This window comes from Scomber japonicus, chromosome 23 (assembly GCF_027409825.1).
Source record: "Scomber japonicus isolate fScoJap1 chromosome 23, fScoJap1.pri, whole genome shotgun sequence".
NCBI classification, from domain to species: domain Eukaryota; kingdom Metazoa; phylum Chordata; class Actinopteri; order Scombriformes; family Scombridae; genus Scomber; species Scomber japonicus.
The window spans coordinates 12,187,095-12,205,234 of record NC_070600.1 but is presented as its reverse complement, the minus strand read 5'-3'; the positions used below and the strand labels follow the sequence as shown (position 1 = coordinate 12,205,234).

General features: G+C 40.6%; 1 protein-coding gene across 1 annotated transcript in view; it reads right to left on the bottom strand.

The window, feature by feature from the left end:
* The window catches only part of pdzrn4 (PDZ domain containing ring finger 4), a 33,558-nt gene that overhangs the window by 12,461 nt on the left and 2,957 nt on the right, over positions 1-18,140 (bottom strand). The window contains exons 2-3 of the mRNA XM_053313775.1: positions 1,442-1,713; positions 792-894 (exon numbers count right to left, since the gene is read on the bottom strand). Of these exons, the coding sequence (XP_053169750.1) occupies positions 792-894; positions 1,442-1,713 (375 nt within the window). The remainder of the gene's footprint in view (positions 1-791; positions 895-1,441; positions 1,714-18,140) is intronic.

Sequence of the window (18,140 nt, the reverse complement as noted above, 5' to 3'; positions counted from 1 at the left end):
ATCATACATCAGGCAAGCCTTGGACTATCTCCTGGAAATTTTGTATTACTGACACACTGTGTCCCACTGCATCAACAGAGAAATATGAACCTAAAATATACTGTAGTTACAATAGACAAATGATCATTTCTATTGCACAGGTACTATGCTTTGTCTGTCTTGGCTGTCTCAGGAAGATATCTTTGTCAATGCTCCTTAAAAGAAAGCAAGAGTAAAGCATCAGAGGAACGTTTGTAGTGTGTCCAAAATGCAAAAGGCTCATCGCCTTGGAACTGTAGATGTGATCAATTAATTTAAAGCCATAAGATTTTGATATTTATATTGGTGTCAACATTATATGGACAGACAAGGCAGTACTGTAGCTATGGTGGAAGACCCTAAGATCATGTAGTCTGTTTTTATTTCAGAAATGTGTTTTTTGCAATTTGGAGGGAGATTACGTTTTACAGTTTAAAAAAAAGCTCATATTAGACGGGTATTTTTCCCTTTTTTTAGCCTCATTACTTTTAAATTAGATTTTTAAAGCTGCCCACAATTAAGAATTCAGTATGTAGAATTTAATTCCTAGTGGTCGAAAGGCAGAAGCAGCAAAATGTTGGAATTTTGGAATTTGGAAATCAGCCATACAGAAAACAGAAAACAGAATAAAAAAATGGAAATAATGCTCCATTACTCTGGACCAAAATGCTGGATGGCAAAATTGTCACCAAAAATATTTTGTTCTGTCCCAGTAAAGGATGCAGGACAATATACTTTTACAGCTGAAAATCAGATAAATGCGAAAACAATACCTCATACTCATACTCTTCCGTCCTCTCCACTTCTACAGGGGTATTGGAAAGGTACTCTGGACATTCATAAAATTCATGTTCCATGGTGTGGATAGAATGACAGCTACAAAGAAAAGAAAAGAGCAGTTATTACAGTACAAGGGAAGTTACATGCTATAGATATTAGCAGCTCATTTTCCTAAAAACTCCAAACAAGCAATGCAGACATCAAACATTCCCCTACCTCTTTAAATTGTCGCCATGATAACTGCCTTGCTGTGATCATTGACCAAGACTGGCAGATTTGTAGTTTTATAGGACAAATTGATTTCACTTGCTGCCCAACAAAGCCCTATAAATAGTCACAGAATGGACACAGTGCCAGAATCCCTGCTCTACCAGCCCATTGGCTTTTAATCGCCCAGCAAAAGCTCCCATTAAAGAAAATGGATGTAGCACACAGAAGCAATTATTGCATGTGGGTTAGGCTCTGCATAATGATATCGCAGGCACACAGTTCTTAGCTATGCAGGGGGTTCCATACTATGATACAGCTGCTTTAGCACTACCATGAAATAAAGTAGAACAACTTAGCAGCAACATAGATTTCTCTGTTCAGTTTGCAATTTCCAGCCTACTTGTGACATCCATTGGAAGGTTTTGGTATTTACCTGTCAGACAAAAGGAAGGGACAGATGTCAGGGACTGGTGGGGTTGCTGGCCGGAGCTTTGCCAAAGCCATGATGTGCTCGAAGGTGATGTCCGTTTGCGTGCATACGTCCACCACACACACCTCCTGTGGTGTGCCGCTGTAGTTGTGTGCAACAGCAGTCGTGCCTCTGGTGGGGGTTCGCCTGATAACCTGGACAACAATGGGGTCTCGCCTAATGGCCTCCACCACTGCATCATCATGCTCGACCTTGGAGAAGTCGCGCCCGTTCACCTGGAGGAAGCAGACAGCAGACAGAGCCTCATCACTATTTGAGTATTTAGCATTTGAAAAATTGAGATTTGGCGACTGAGCTTTCATTTAGGGATAGCTTCGCTTATCATGTGCAAATGCTGTCTTCCATGATGTTGCATGTTATGGAGGAAAGATACAAACCCTGTCCTCCTGCAACATCTAAATTCTTCATTTCAGTGACAAAATATACAATTAAATGTCCTGTCTCAGAGAGAGAGAAAAGAGACTAGTTAGTGGAAAGTGAAACCAAGTCTTGCACACTTACTAAAGATCACGGTGCCTTTTTATTAACCTTCAGCTTGCCAGGGACAATCTAGCAGACATGCATGCTCTTTTCAGCAACAGCCACTTCCACATTCACAACTGCCAGCCTCACAGTACATCTCCACATCTTCACAGTTAGGCACTGAATAGCTTCCAGTAAAGCAACTGCGAGTTAAGTGCTCCTATAAAGGGCACTTCTGCAGTAATTCATGATGGAAAGAGCACATTACATTTTCTCCCCTGTTTTTTAACCTACACAGTACACTTTTGCAGCAGGTTCAGATATTTTAACTGCTGACCAGCTCTTCACAAATGTGCTTCTCTAACCTTTAGGCTACTGACAAATTTATGGACACTGTATAATGTATTAGATTGCAGCTTTTGCTAAAGGAGATAAACTCCCAAAGCATGCTTCAATAACCTAATTTTCCATTCATTCGGTTTTGCTTCCATTAAACTTGGATACATTATTTACATTGAATTCCTACACAATGTCATTTAGCCCATTAGGTGAAGAATAATAATAATTATGATTTAAGCAAATGAGCAGCAAAGTGGGAAGGAGCAGCAGGAGGTAGACCTTGCTCCATAGGGAGCAACAGTTTTAGTAAGCAGCACTCACTTAATTTGTGAGATCAGAAGAGGTTGTGCCACAAGGGAATCAGTGGAGAAGAAGCTTGCTTACTTAAGATGTCACACTGACAGCTGCCAACTAGCCTTCATTTAAATGTGAAAAAACAAATTCACATCCATATGCATTTATTCCATCTCTGGCACCCTAGACTAACCCAACTGCAACATTTCCCTATGCCAAGCCTGTGTTCAAGTTCATTTTCAGTCTGTCACATCCTAAAATTGATTGTTTCCATTGATTTTTGAATGTCAGAGAGAGTCAGTGTGTTTGTCAAGGGCTTAAAATGTGAAAGCATGTCTCTAATGTCAGCATCAATATTGAGTGAACAACTTAGATATATAAAGAGCTACATTTTGAAACGCATATGGTGTCTGCTGGAATTTGCATGGGTACGTGAGCAAATATGCCATTATGTTGGACTCACACATGACTTTCTTAAAATTATGAGTGGCAAAAGTCCAGAAAGTGTTGTTACAACTTTGGCTGCACACCAGCAAGCACCCTATTTGCTTCTGCAGCTGATGGCAATTATCTGATGGCATCCAACCTGTGCCCTTTTTTTGTTAATTAGTTGTCCTCTAAATGCATGAACTTCATTTTACCATCCGGTTTGAATCCATATGCATCTCTTAAAAAGTGTAGAGAAAGTTCCATAACATTTTTTAAAGTTGTAATGAGGCCCAGATGGACACATTAATCTCCAATCAGAGGGAGTGCTCTGGAAGGAAGGAAGTGATTGTGCGGGTACACCTGCCAGTGTGTTTACCTGCTGTTGTCCCTCTATTCAATCTGTCTGTTGATGAGCTAACAGGGGGCTGATTAATAGCCAGCAGATGTGACTCTGGATAATGGTTCAGAACGGGCAGGTTTTATGTGTGCAAGTAGGTGTTTGTGTGTTTAATGCATTCTGTACATCATATACACTGAATTTACAAAGCATTAGGGATAATTAAACCACAAATGAGGAGATAAAGAGAAGCAGACACATTAGGGAAGAAGCTGTAAAGCTTTGAGACAATTAAGATGTGGATTGTGCTAAAGGGTGCACAACACATTTCTAATTTATTTTAACATTCCTATAAAGCATAGTTGGTATATTCTTTCCACATATAATGTTTTGATATTCTGCTACAAACTATGCCTTTTTATAATATGCAAATTTTATTCATAATCTTCATCTTTCCTGTTTCATTTTATCGCTTACTCTTGCAAAGACTCCCCACAAGGATTGTAGTTTCATTTTATCATTGCATGGATCTTTCTTTCTGTCAGTATGTGTGCGTGTGCACTATAGACGCAGTCAGGGACGTGTAGGTGTACGGATTCCATCAATATCACACAGTAATTCCATTTTGATTACAAGTTCCCCTTCTCATCACTCAACTGCGCTCCCGTGACCAAGCTGACAGAGAGACAATATCAACTCATTACATCATCTGATATAACCCACGGAAGCTCCGTGAGAACACTAAAAATAGTCTGAGTTCAAAGCATTCCATGGAGACGACTGTAATGAACCAACTATCTAGCACAGCCTTCATATACCTCTCAAGGTAAAGGTTACCATTGCCAATAAAAAATGGTTCCCAATAGCCCTAAACCAAAGCTTGTCCAAACACTCCTTTATAAAGGTCAAGGGTCAAAGTGCTACAGTTTGGGAGCACTGAATGTGTTGCTACTATGTGTGTGGCCGGTGCAGTGTGTGCATGTCATCGATCGACAGCCTTTAGTGAAATGTCATTTGCTTGATACCAGCTGCTTTGTATTCTTGTTATGACTCCTTGATATATACGTAATACCTATTTTTTGTCTTTTCAACCAATAAAAATAAAAAAGTTGAGTGAAGAGGGCCTTAGTTTTGAGGCTACTATGTAACAGATGATACCTTAATGTCATGAATTTTAATATCAAAGAACTGAAGAACTAGGAAGAGGAAAAAATGCAGTGCTAGTGTTACCTTAAAAAATATGTTGTTAGCTTTCTTATCCTCTTGAAATGATTAACTATTTCAATACGTAATTAAGTGTTAACCACATCACATCACACTGATTCCCCTATAGTATTTACAGCTACTGTGCTATGCTAAAGTAAGCTAGGCTCGTTACCTTTGAGCCTTTAGCTGTCTTCATCATGTTTCGATTTTGCCACTGCCTAATTCATATAACATAGCATAGCCAGTTACTTATGCTAGATCAATTGATCTCTGACTCAGGAAAAAAATAGGAAAACAGAGTTATGTCTCTATGTATGTATTTGTGGTCACTGTAAATGTTAACATGACACATTTGTGAGGACTTATCATGGTGAAACGGATGTCAGGTTATGGCACTTTGTCCTTAGAGAGCTGAATACTGTGGTAGACAACCTCAATTAATCATTCAATGTCAGCGCTGTCTCCTCTCTCCTCTTGTGCTCTGAAGTCCAGTGGTTTTGAATATGCTTTGATATCCTGACATGGCTGGATACAGCCTTTTAAGGTCACAGCTATCAGCTATTAATGCAACGTTTGCCTGTGATGCACCAATTACACACATCATTGACCATGAGGGGTTACTAGCAGATCATGATGTGGAAATGGCCGTTGCATGTGTTGAGATTGGGGTTGAAAGTAGCACAGCGAAAGCCAATCAGTGTCAGGCCTGAGGCTTTCAATACGCTCAAGAAAGGGCTTATGTCAACCTTTAAATGTGTCACAGGGTTTTATCAGTTACCCACTAACATGGCTAAATGTTATTTCCACTTCTGAATACAATCAGGTGCGATAAGGAAAGCCTAGAGATAAGAGCAAGTGTTTGTTTGTGTGTGAGTGGGGGTGGTGGTGGGTGTAAACGGGTGTGTTTGTTACGGTTACTCAAATTCACAGCTAAATCTGACTGATATGGTGTCATTGTGAGCAAATGGATGCAAACACACACACATATGTAGACACAGTTCAAACACTACATCAGCTCCCAACAGATTTAAAACAGCACTACAATGCGGTTGTTTGCATTAACCATGTGTGACTGCATAATGTCGGTGTCTCACTCTGAATAGGCTTTCAATGGACGACGAAACAATAAGCTGCAGAGGAGAACCCCCCCCCCCCCCCGTCTATTCAATACCTGACATCATTTGCCCCTGAGGAATCATGGTGCTCGACATCATCAGCTGGCATTTTTCTATGATCCCCATTATCATGCTTTTTGTGAACTTGAGTTGAATACAAGTAAGATTGTTTTTACATTCATAGAAATTGGCATATTGTGATGAGAGTAGAAGAGCAGGTGGCATGCTCCAATAATCTGCCAAATCTTATTTCTCTTCCTCTTTTAGCTGCATTGAGATGATTCAGGAGGCTGCTCTCATGTGGCGAGGCCTCACTGTCATAAATGTCTCATTTCAATAATAAAAGTCCCTGACATGCAATATCACCTTGTGCACAGCGGCAAAGAAGATGATGGTTTCATAAATTTGAGTGGCAGACTGTGCAACTGGTGGGCCATGCTCGGTCAACTGAATCACATTGACCCTTGCCTGGCGCAGGATGAGAAAACCATAATACCATTGATGCATCTGTGACAAGAACCCAGGGCTGACTAGCAAAACAGAACGGAGGGGGATGAAATAAAACACTTTTGCCCCCAATCTATGTTTTCAAACTGTCTTTTCTAAACTTCCTATACAATCAACTAATATTTAGCATTATATATATCTGTCATAAAACTATTTGCAGATGATAAATTATGGGTTTAAAGACAGCTGTTTTGGTTAGCCATCAAGGTTTCATGGAAATAGCTTCCTATGAAGTTAGCAACAAGAATTGATCTTTGTTTACTTTGGTTTGGACTCAGAGACAAGAGTTTATTGCTTTGCCCACTATAAGTTGTTTTGCTGGCATTTCTCTTTAGCAGAGGTGGCAGAGGCGCACGGATAGCATTTCCCATGTTATGCTAACTTCTCACAATTATGACAACACCTATGGGCCATGTCATAATGGTCACAATTACAATAATAATAATAATTTCTCTTTAAGTTACAGAACTTTTATACGTTTCAGTTCTGTAACATTTTTCAAATTGTTTTTTTGGACCAAAACTTGTCAGTGAATTTTAAAGTCAGAAAGTGGAAAACAGCCCAACCCTGCTAATACCTCTCACTTACTGTACAATTACAGCACGTGCCATTTCAAAGAAGATAGAAAATCCCATAGTTTTACGTGAGATGTAGTTGAAAATTGCCTGAAATATATAATTCACTACAATTACAGCAATTTTCAATCTGACTAAGATGACTCTCTGGAGCAATTGACTGTTGTCATGCTGTGATCCAATTCATTTTAACCTATATTTAGCTAAGGAGGATTGACTGGGCATGTAGGTCCTACTTACAGCATCATCCCTCTCAGTTAGAGCTCTTACAAACCATGGCCTTGAAGTGTGAAACTTAAAGTAACCTTGCTAAGGCAACTGTGAAAGTGTTCAAGGGCATCTCTGCTTGCCTGCTTGCGGACACCTAAATTTAAAGTGAACATGCATTGTTTCAAAGGTTTCAGTCACATCTCACAGTAACAGAAAGGCAACTGCTAACTTCAGAGAGAGAAAGACCCACTGCTAATTTGTACTAACCCCCGTCATTATATCAATTTGATGCCGACTGCCTTGAATCTCTGAAAGTATTACCTTCATGGGTAGATCTGTTCATGGAAACTTTAGCATTTATCTTCTTGAATCTGGAAATAGATTACAGGAGAGGACAAAGAGTACATTCTAAAAATCTGAATCTATAAGTCAATCTGTTAAATTCAGTTCTCCTTATCTACTGTGCCATTTACTTACTAAAAATTTAAAATATTCACTTCAGGAGTAGAAATACCCTGACTCAACTTTAAGCACAGAGGTGAAATTTCACCTCTGTTTTGCATTTTTAGTCAGGCATGTTCTTCTTTTCCAATCAGCAACTGTTCACTATGCATTGTAATGCCCTGCTGTTTTACATTTCTGTATCGCACCAATTAATCAAAGTGACAAGGTATTTAATGAGAGGCAATTAGAGTGTTAACCAAAATGCAAATCAGATGGGGAGAGGAGGTGGGAGATGTGTGTTTGTGTTAGTAGCAGTGCTGGCGGCTTGGGCTGTGTGTATGTGTGTGTTATGAGCATGTATGATAAGCTATGGCAACAGGTTCAAGGAGATTCCACTCAGCACTCCTATTAGGTCCCTCATCCATCGAATTGAGTTCAGCTTTCTCTGCCTGTGTTTATGTGCTCGTCTGCACCCGTGATTGCATCTATGTCCACGCCTACGAGTGCATGTGCAAGTTGTAATGAGTGTCCTTCACAGTTTTTCACACACACAGGCTCCTGCACAACAGACAAAAACAGCCAATTAGTTCTGCATGAGGAAGGCTGCATGACAACATGAAACATGGATTAAATAGCTGCTGTCGAGACGGAAGTTAAGTAGCACGCTCAGGTCAATCCCTTCTACATCACACAGTCTCTGTCTACAGTAGATTAGACTGTGTTTCCTGTAGGAAATGCTTCTAACAGAGCTGGCTAGTTTTAGCTCTTAGATCTTAGCTTCAGAGGAAGCATTAAAAGTTAAAAATGTATGAACTTTTAGCCAAGTGGCGTGTTTCAAATGATTTTTTGCAGTCTCGTAGCAACAGCAGAGGCCACTACTTCCTACGTCCCTATCCAATGATACCTACTGAAGTAAGACAATGGTGTACTGTCCTTCAACTGATTATCCTGAATTCCAGCCCCTCATCATGAAGCATCTGCACTGCTGAAGTGTCCTTCAGCAAGATTGACTCTGATGCTCTGCAGCTGACCATACACTGTTATTTCCCTGCAGAGGGCTAAAACAATAAATCATTTCCTACATTATCTAGAGTGACTTTCAAGAATGTGTTTGGTTGTGTCTGGACTTGGACGCCAGATGAGATGGACACCAGTGAACTTGATGTTTACTGCAAAAAAATGGCAGGATGCATATGCCTCTATTTCCTTTAAAATAGCTCATGGATCTTGTCACCACTTTTATTTCTCAGTCTCCTCTCTGTGGAATGCTTTCTTTGTCTTGCTGTCTGGGTGGTAGTTTTTTTTTTTTTACCTTTTTGCCTGTAATTGTCACTGTAAGTCAGCCCATTTCAGTTTGATTCAGTCTGTAAAAAAACACTCAATATTTCCAAAGCACTCTAAAAACAGACACTACATCTCTCTGTTTCGACCTATCTGTTTTTTATATGTGTCTCAAGGGTTTTCTCCCCTCTCGCTCTTCACATGTCTATCTCTCCCCACCCTGGCGTAACAACACCAGCGGTAGAAACATGCACGCAGACATCAGAGACTGTTGACTTGTGACTGTCATTCCAAGCAGCCATTTCTGATGTAAGTGGGGGGAAATCAAAGGTTATCATCTGTCAGTGAACGCATTAAGAACCATCTCATTTCCTGCTCTTTGTACCACTTCCATATGCAAGGCAGGCTGCCTTTCAATTAGGCTTCATGAATACAGATCCTTCCCACTGATAAAGCCTTGGAATGAAACATGATTTCTCTTGTTTTCTGCTTTTTGGAATTACAATATAGGTATGTTCTTTTATTCATAAGACAACCCAAACAGTGTATATGCTAGTGATACTTTAAAGGAAAAACAACTTCCCACTGTATTTACACTGAGGTAACAGTCCAAGTTTGTACCATAGTATGCTTTAAGATTAAGAGACTAAAAATGGCAAAAGTCAAGAGGTTGGAATCACACTTCCTAGTTTAATCCACAATCATATTCAACATCGACTGTAGCTTGGCACTTTCCTTCATTTCCTTCATCATAAAATGACTAATGCCTTCTGCCTGTTGGGCTCATACATCATGGCAGGGCCAATGTGTCTGTGTTTAACTAATAGGCTCTGTGTCCTCAAGCAGCCATGGATGGCACGGGTTATGACAAACTGCATCAACAAGACATTCATTACCCTCAACATCCTAGCAACCAAATCACAATTACCACGATCCACGAGTGAGCATCCAACCCCGCTGCCACACTCTTATTCCTTGCGCTCCATGTTGCCAATGCATAAATTAGCCTTCTTTTGTCACACTGGGGGGTTGGCGGGTTGAGAATTAGCTCAGTTTGTTTTGCTTCTGATGAGACAGGGTGCACTGGTGGCAGATGACTGCAAAATTTCATAACTGACAAATCAATAGAAGTAATTTTCACTCAGCGTGCATCTGTACATATCAATGTTTTTGTGTCCCGGGATAAACAGAATGTTTTGTGTGTACATTTTACACATGTATGCTTGTATGTATGTGTGTGTGTGTGGGCATCCATGCAGATACTTGTCTTGACTGACTAATGTACTTGGCCTGCACGTTACCAGGACTCTATTGTTGCACTGTGTCCTCCCCACAGTCATTAGATCGCCATTAATCTCTCATCTGCCATTAAAACAACAGCCAGTGAGCTGAGCTGAACAATAGAGTGGCCCCTCCTCCAGCCCCCCCAACACATACTAGCAATGAGTTTGAATTAGACTCTCGGGGGTCACCGATTAGACCCACATAATTCATTCAGACTGCTGAGTTCACAAAGAGGTTACGTGTTACCCCTCTATATGGGACAACTGAACGACATATAATATCCATCCAACTATATCATTTATTCTTGTACTATATTTATCTTAAACAACAAGGCCCGTTGACAATACTTTTCATGCAGCCAATAAATCCCATTAAAAAAAAAAAAAACCCAACAAACCCAACAGTGAAATGTAGCAGAGGCTTGATATCGTTTCGTATTCCTCTATGTCATACAGCTCCATTGTGCTCCAAACACACATCAGTGAGTCACAGTTTTAGGTTTATTGCCTTGCTCTGTAGTTTGTTGGAGTCAATCCAGCATACACTATCCTGCTGTTGTTAATTTTCACTGGAGCACCAAATGTTTGCTTAAAACTACAGTGCCCAGCTGTGACTTAGCTTTTTTTTAATTTATTTTTTTTAAATTACACTATATATTTGAAATCTCAAAAAAGTATTGCAAAACCTTTTCAGTTTCAGTTTGTGTAAAGGAAACAGACAGACTAGCATGAGTTTAACCGTGTTATTAAAGTGAAACCACATGACTAACACTAGTCAAGAGACAAAGAGACACATAACTTTAACTGAGATGGAGTAAATGCTAACCAAAAACATAAGTGGGAAATTAGCATAGCTTCTCATTCCTTGAAACACTTTGTATACTCATAACCAGGGCGTTAAGATGTTAATCGCATTGCAGGCCGAGCATTATTATTTTCATTCAAAACCACCGTCATAGATTGCCGTTGGCCCGTTGCAATCGACCTCTGTAAACTGTGTGCAGGGAAAAGGATTGAACGCTGGACTTAAAATCATTGAGAAATTAGTTTTCCTGCCGTACTTTCACCATAAATCAGTGGGGTAAAGTGTATCTTAAATAATCTTAACAAGACACAGACATTCTTACTGGATGCAGTCTTTCTCTGAATCCTTGTTATTCACATGAGCACAGATTTGGTTGAAGGCAAAAAGAGCCATCTCTAAATGCAGGGGCATAATTAGCAAAACATGCTAAAGCTTGGAAAGTGAAAACATTTTATTAGGGAGCAGGAAAATAAAAGATTTATGTGCAGCTTTTTGCATAAAATTAAGAAGCCTAGAGTGTGAACTTAACCATTTTTCCCCCTCCTACCATGAAACCTTTTGCCTTTTTCACTTTAAAGTGATGCATGTTTATGCTCACCAGAAGCACCTTACCCATTAGCATTATTCATAACACGAGGCTTCCTCAATCTGCCCTTTGGTGGAGAAGAAAAACAACTTCACACTCCACTAACTGTAAGCAGGCCTGTAAGCGGGTGAGAAGAGCTCTTCCTGCAATGAAAAATACCTTCATCCTAAAGCATGGTTGGTTAGTTAAGTGAGCAACACACTGTGGTGCAATTTACCACCCATTCAACCTGCTTTGAACAAGACTTTTGCTCCGCTGCCTGAAACTGAATGGTCTGAATATAACTGAGTGAATAGCTAATCACATCTGCCACTGATATATTATCAGTTGAGTGATGATTAGAGTCTGATTCCTGTAATTTTCAGACCGTATTACAGATTGACTCGTTATATCAGACCTCTGTTTCTCAAAATGGGTCACAAGCCTAATTTATGTGAGTTTCCACGTAATAAGGTCGTGAAGCATGTTGTAATGATGATGACAGACCAAGGCTGAATGGATTCAGAAAGGGGAGAGTGATTTTTCAGATCTGTTTCCAAGGAAAAAATACGATGCCTGTTTTGACAGCTATCAGAAGATACAAAACTGAAGCATACATTAAAACCATGTATTTAAATACTTAAAACGACCAATGCTTACATTTACCTGCGTAGAAGCACTTTATTGTTAAGCTCAAGTCTGTACAAGCTAACCTAACAAGATTTAATGGAACTATGTCACAGAAAAGACAATCTAATTCATTTCTTCATACTAACAACAACAACAACAAAGACCCATCCACAGTGTTTGGATCATTCTCCATCCTGAGGACATTTCCCATATCAACACAAGGCTTATGGTTACACCCTGCTCTAAATGTAATCATCCCCCCTACTATGCAGATGGTTTAGTGTTATTCTATCTGTAACTGGACTCGAAGCCAAGCTCTGAGTGGGCCTAATGACTCCTAAACCCAAGTTGGTTAAGTGGGAATTCAACACCAGCGTCCTGCTGTAACCTAATCTATCTGTAGACCACCTGGACCCAGGATCCACCCTGTGGGTTCAAAATGCACTTGGCAGTGCCACTACAGCAGTGCATGTGCATTTTAAGCATTTAGGCATATCAAGACATGTACTGTACACAGACTCATTCAGCTTTGACAACATACTGCAGAGCAGATGTCAGAGAAAAACAGCACCACTAACATTACAAGCTGCGGTTACAAGTCAGAACCACCGTTCTCCGAGAAGCAGTTGTAGCAAATAACCTCATTTCCCCCCGGATGATTATGCATGATGGAGAAATTCTTGGCAAAGAGAAAAAAGAGCGAAGAAAAAGGAGGTTTTTCTTTTTATAGCTTAACTGACATTTGGTCTCAGATGAGAATTGCACCTCCGCTGCCAAAGAACTCATCCAAAGATCTGACTGAGAGAAATTTTATGGTAATGTGAAGGAGCTTTTATGTCTTAGAAGTTGTGTTTTAGAATTTCCCCTCCTGAAACAACTAAATATCTGGGGGGATTTTTGTACATATTTTGTGTGTATTTTTGCATTTTTGCTATAGTGTGTAGCAGTAAATGCATACAACATATCCATAACAGCTCCAGATGGTTGATCATAACATCTGTCTAACCTGACAAAACATAGCCTGCAGCGTGTGGCCATAAGGTGTATTATTGGGTTATTCTGGCACAAGGTTGGCTTTCAACCATATAACAGTCACTGGTTGACAGCACACACACTGAGACTAGACGAAATTAGTGTCTGTCTGTCTCTCTCCCACAGATATACACTCGTGCATATTGAATGACAGCCTGTCTCCGTGTTTCTTGTCACTATCTTTCTCTTTCCAGGGTCTTCCCAACGCTCAGAGAAAATCCATGGCACCTCAAAAGGCGGGGTTACGCCAAAGTGTATTAATGAGCAGGATAGACAGACAGTGACAAACAGGCTGAAAGACAGACAGGGTCAGTGGAATGGAACGGACTTGGAACAGTGTCTGGCGACTGATAAGTGATGGGAGGAGGGTGAGACTTTCTGTTAAGGAGGGGGTAGGGGGGCAGGAGAATAGGTGGATTTAAAAGACTTATTGATGGCACACACCTCATCTTTTCTTGCTCCCGTTCTCTCTCTTCTGTTGCTTCACTACTTAACTACCTCCACTTTCTTATTAATTTCTGTCTCACACCTTCTCTACCATTCCATTTCTCTCTCATCCAACTGAACTACCCCCCTCCCCCACCAACCATCAACTTGTCTCTTTCCATTTTTCTGTCTTTCTTTCTCTCCTGCCTCCTATCATCTTGTCCAGGCCACTTGGCCAGTCTGTGAGTATGGTAATCAGCAAGAGGCTGATAGCCACTGATAAGTCCTCTTGTCAGGTGCTAAGAGCTTGAATAACATTTTTACACAGTCGTAAAAAAAGAGGAAAACATGCTGTAAAGCTGATGAATGGACCGAGTGTGTGATCTCCCCTCTGTGTGGTACATGAATGTACACAGTATGTGCAAATAGGCATATCTTCCTTTTAACATTGCCATGTTGTTGTGTGTGCATGCATCATGTGTGCTGTTGCATCCTTTGCCTTGTCTGGAAGGGAGACACAGAGGGGTGGGGGTGGGTGGGTGAGGAGTGTCACTCTCCTCACAGAAAGGGCTTTCATCCTGGGCTTATCAGAGCCAACGCAGGGGGAGATCGTTGGCTGGTGGAGCGAAACGGCGACTGTTGCTGTTCCCCCCTCATGCCGGACCTGTCTTCCCCCCTGACCACCCTCCCCAAACACACACACACAGCCAGAGAGTGGTGTGTATGTATGTTTGCTTACAGCCAGGCTGTCATAAACACACAAAGAAAGACACAGCTGAACATGGACATCAGTGTACCAACTGACAGACTTTCTGTCATCATCTGTCTGTCACTCTCATGGCAACTCTTTCCCTTAAGTAGAGGAACACACACTTGCATACACAGTTTCAGTTGTCTGATTGTGTAATTTCCATTGCATTCTCTGTTGTTTTAATAACGAGCACATACACAGCAATACCACTTTTCCATGTTAACCTGTCATTAACCTGTCGCTAAATAATCAACCATTTCCTGTTTCCATTTTTGGCCGGCGACCAGAAGACGCGCAACACACGGTGCTGGTGACGAAGCCATATGCACCTCTAAATCATGGGGTATTATCACCATGCTGTGCTCCAACGAGCAACTGTAACCATGATGGAAGACAACAGATGATCAGTGTTCAACAGCAGAGTTCATTTCCATAACGCTCGATTAACATTTTTAGGCGGAAAAATCATTACCCAAGTTCATTATTCCGCACATCTAAGCTTTGAAAGTGTGATAATTTTGTTATTTAGCACCCCTTAAACATTTTAGAAATGAAAATGACTAATCTCTGAGAGAAGTCTTGATGCTACAGTGCTACAATAGTGGTTTTGATTTAAAAAAGATGATTCTGTTTTCTGTCAGTCAATACAAAACTGTCAAGCAAGACTACACACAGGTAGTGCGTGAGCGAGCGCAACAGAGATAGAAAGAGAGAGACATGTCAAGTGGAATTACACTCACAGGTGAAAAGGTCAAACTCACCGACCCACACGGACAACTTGTTGGGCCGAAAAATGCATGAAGAAATGGAAAGGTCACTTCATTCAATACTTTCTGCAAAGCTCAAAATCTCATCGGAAAGACAAAGAGAAAAACAAACAAGTTCTAGACTGGTGTTGTGCTTCTCTGATAAGTGCACCGTTGATGAATCAGGTATCAGATACCACCTCCCTTCATCCCCTATCAATCATCCGTCATACATTTTTATGGCCCAAATACATCAGTCAGAGGATATATCTGGGGGCAGAAGATTATATTTCTCACCATTCCCACATGGTTAAAGTCCCATACCTCTCTGTCATGCATGCTCACTGTAGGATCACAGTAATATTTAGCTGCTGTTATGTGAAAACTGCAGTTTGGTGATTTTTCCATCCAACTTCTTAGACCAATACAACTGATATCCCTCACCTCCCTATCTGGATGAAGTCATGGTCCAGGTCTGAGGTGGCCATATGGAGGTGACGGCTGTGTGGGTCAGACCACAGCTACCCCTGCTCTGTGTGGCACTCTCTGGACTCTGTAAGTGGTGGCGGGATGGAGGGGTTTCCTTCATGCTGTCTAACAGGCTGGACATGTGGCAAAGCATCTGTCCCCTGAGGACAGAGCCACACCACAGAGACTGGCCTTGTTCACACCCACACACAATCATACACACATTTATGTATGAGGTGATAGAGGTACAAAATTAAAAGTTACATATTCCTGACTGTGCAATATGTGTATGGTATGAAAGTACATGAAAAATCTACTTAAGTACACTACACTTCACAACTTGCAGCTTGTACAATTGACAATACATATTGGGGAAAAAACAAATAATAAGAAATGGGTTTAATTTACTGAGTAGATAAGCATATTAACAAGCCACACATTCAACATAACACGCTATGTTTCAGTTTAGATTTAATTTGGATTAATTGAGGATTCTTTAGAGTGCAAATACTGTTTATTACCTAGCAGAATGCAGGTAGGAGGAAGATTACCCAAAAGGGTAGTGGCTGTTGGACAAATATGGACTGCTGTATATTATTTTCTACAATAGTGCTGACTTCGGTACAGCTAAAAGGACAAATCATGTGTCCTATGAGGCTCTGAGGGCCAGAGGCTGTGGGACAATTTAACACTGCTACAAGCAAAATACATGGAACAGCAATTGCTACAGCCAGAATGGAGCCCTGCGGTCACACATATGCACAGGCTGACTGTGAGTGTTCACACAGAGATTCACACACATGCGCGTACACACACCCACACACACACATAAAAAAAACACAAATGAAATGTTGAATGTAAATGGTCTGACGAGAGTCATAAATCTCTCAGTGGCCGCTGGGCAGTTGGGGTCGGCCAGCCAGCAGTCCTGTCAGAATAGTGCAGCTGTGAGAACAGAGATAGCTGCTGTGGTGTGTGGAGACACTGAGGCAAGGCTGCAGGCTGAAAACTGGAATTGGTCTCTGAAATGCTCATTTACTTCAGGTGCTGAACAGGTTTATCATAAATACTATGTATCCCATTTTGGGGAAAAAAACATTACCAGAACTCAAAAATAGATGCAGTCCGTTTCGTACAAGTGACCTTGTTTCATCCAAAAAAGACATTTAACATCTTTAAAAAGGAAAAAAGACCACCCTTAAGGCCTGTTCACGCCAGAAAGTGTCACAGTGAAATTAATCTTGTAAATTATGTGGTTCTAAAAGTGACATAGTGACTGCTTGCAGGTGTGACAAACAATAGCTCCCAGAGCTTTTATTTCCTCTGTGCTGTACCATTTATTCCCCATGTTGCTCTCAAGATTGTATATATCATCCAGCAGAGTTTTATTGGAGAGGGAAAAAAACTTATATCATAAAGTCTTTGAAACTTTGTGAAAAAGTTAAGAGGAGGTTATCATGGCACAACACAGATGATAAGGTACAATGACTTTTTGGACTCTTTGTTTCTCCATTCTCTCAAAGGTCAACAACACAGCTTGTTATTGGTAAATGCCACAAATTGTGGGTAAAAGGGGAGCTATAATGCTAATTTCTAGCTCTTTATTTTCATATTCTGAGTTCAAAAAACTCCAAAAACTTTATCTTATACTGAACCTTTATGCAGCCCCTCAGTTCAGCCTCTGTCGCAAAAAGGCAGTATTGGCTCCTCTCCCTTTAAGTCCCCCCTCCTGATAAGCCCATCTTATTTCATTATTTGTAACTTTGGCCACGTGTAATATGAATATCTGACAATGTAACATTATATAACTGAAAATGAGGAAAAGCATAATATGTCCCCTTTAAAGTTCATCAAAGTTGAAAAAAAGTTAGTTTGCCCCCACAAAGAAATCCACTTTGAGGTGGATTGTGGCATTCCTTTTGAAATGAATAGTCTCCAATGAAGGTTTGACAGAGATTTCACTAAGAAGATTTTGGATAGTAAAGTTCACGTCGACAAACTCAGGCACCTCCCTTTGTAGAGAGTCAAAGCATCAAGATCTGAAGTGATGATCCCACTGAGTGACTCTGTTTCTCTGCTCTTCAAAAGAAGAAGAAACTTTATCAAATGACCTAAATCAAACTGAATGTGCCTTGCACTTCTATTTGATAAAAAAGTCAATAACATTAAACTGTCCTGTGGTGTTCACATTTGTCAGGAATGATCTAACAAGAAGGAAGCCAGGGAGTTACAATACAGCATACAGCGAACCAATAGGGGAAAATGAGAGGGTGGCAGTTCATCCAAAGTACCAGCCCAGTGCCATTTAATCCATGTTCTTGCACAGCTTTAGCTCTGTGTTACAGTATCAGCATCCTTGAGTTTTCCACTCATATATAATGAGCAGGTGGTGTCCTATTGTGTAGCACTGTTGGAAGTACAGCAGTACAAAAACACATCTAGAATCTGTAGTGTTGTATGCGTGCCAAAGTAGAATGAGAAAGAAGAGAAACAGATTGCTTAGAGGGACAAAGACAGAGGGAGAGGGAGAGACTAATGAAGGTTAGAGAAGGAGAAAGTATGAAAAAGGAAAGAGAAGAAATGAGTCTGGGATGATAAAAGATGATAAAAGAAAAAAGAGACAGAGGGATTGTTGAGGAGTCTCTCTGGATTTGCAGAATCCCCTCAGCCTTGAGTTTCGGGACAAAGTCACACTGACACACTTACTGCCTGGCGAGCTCTCTTTCTTTCTGTCTTT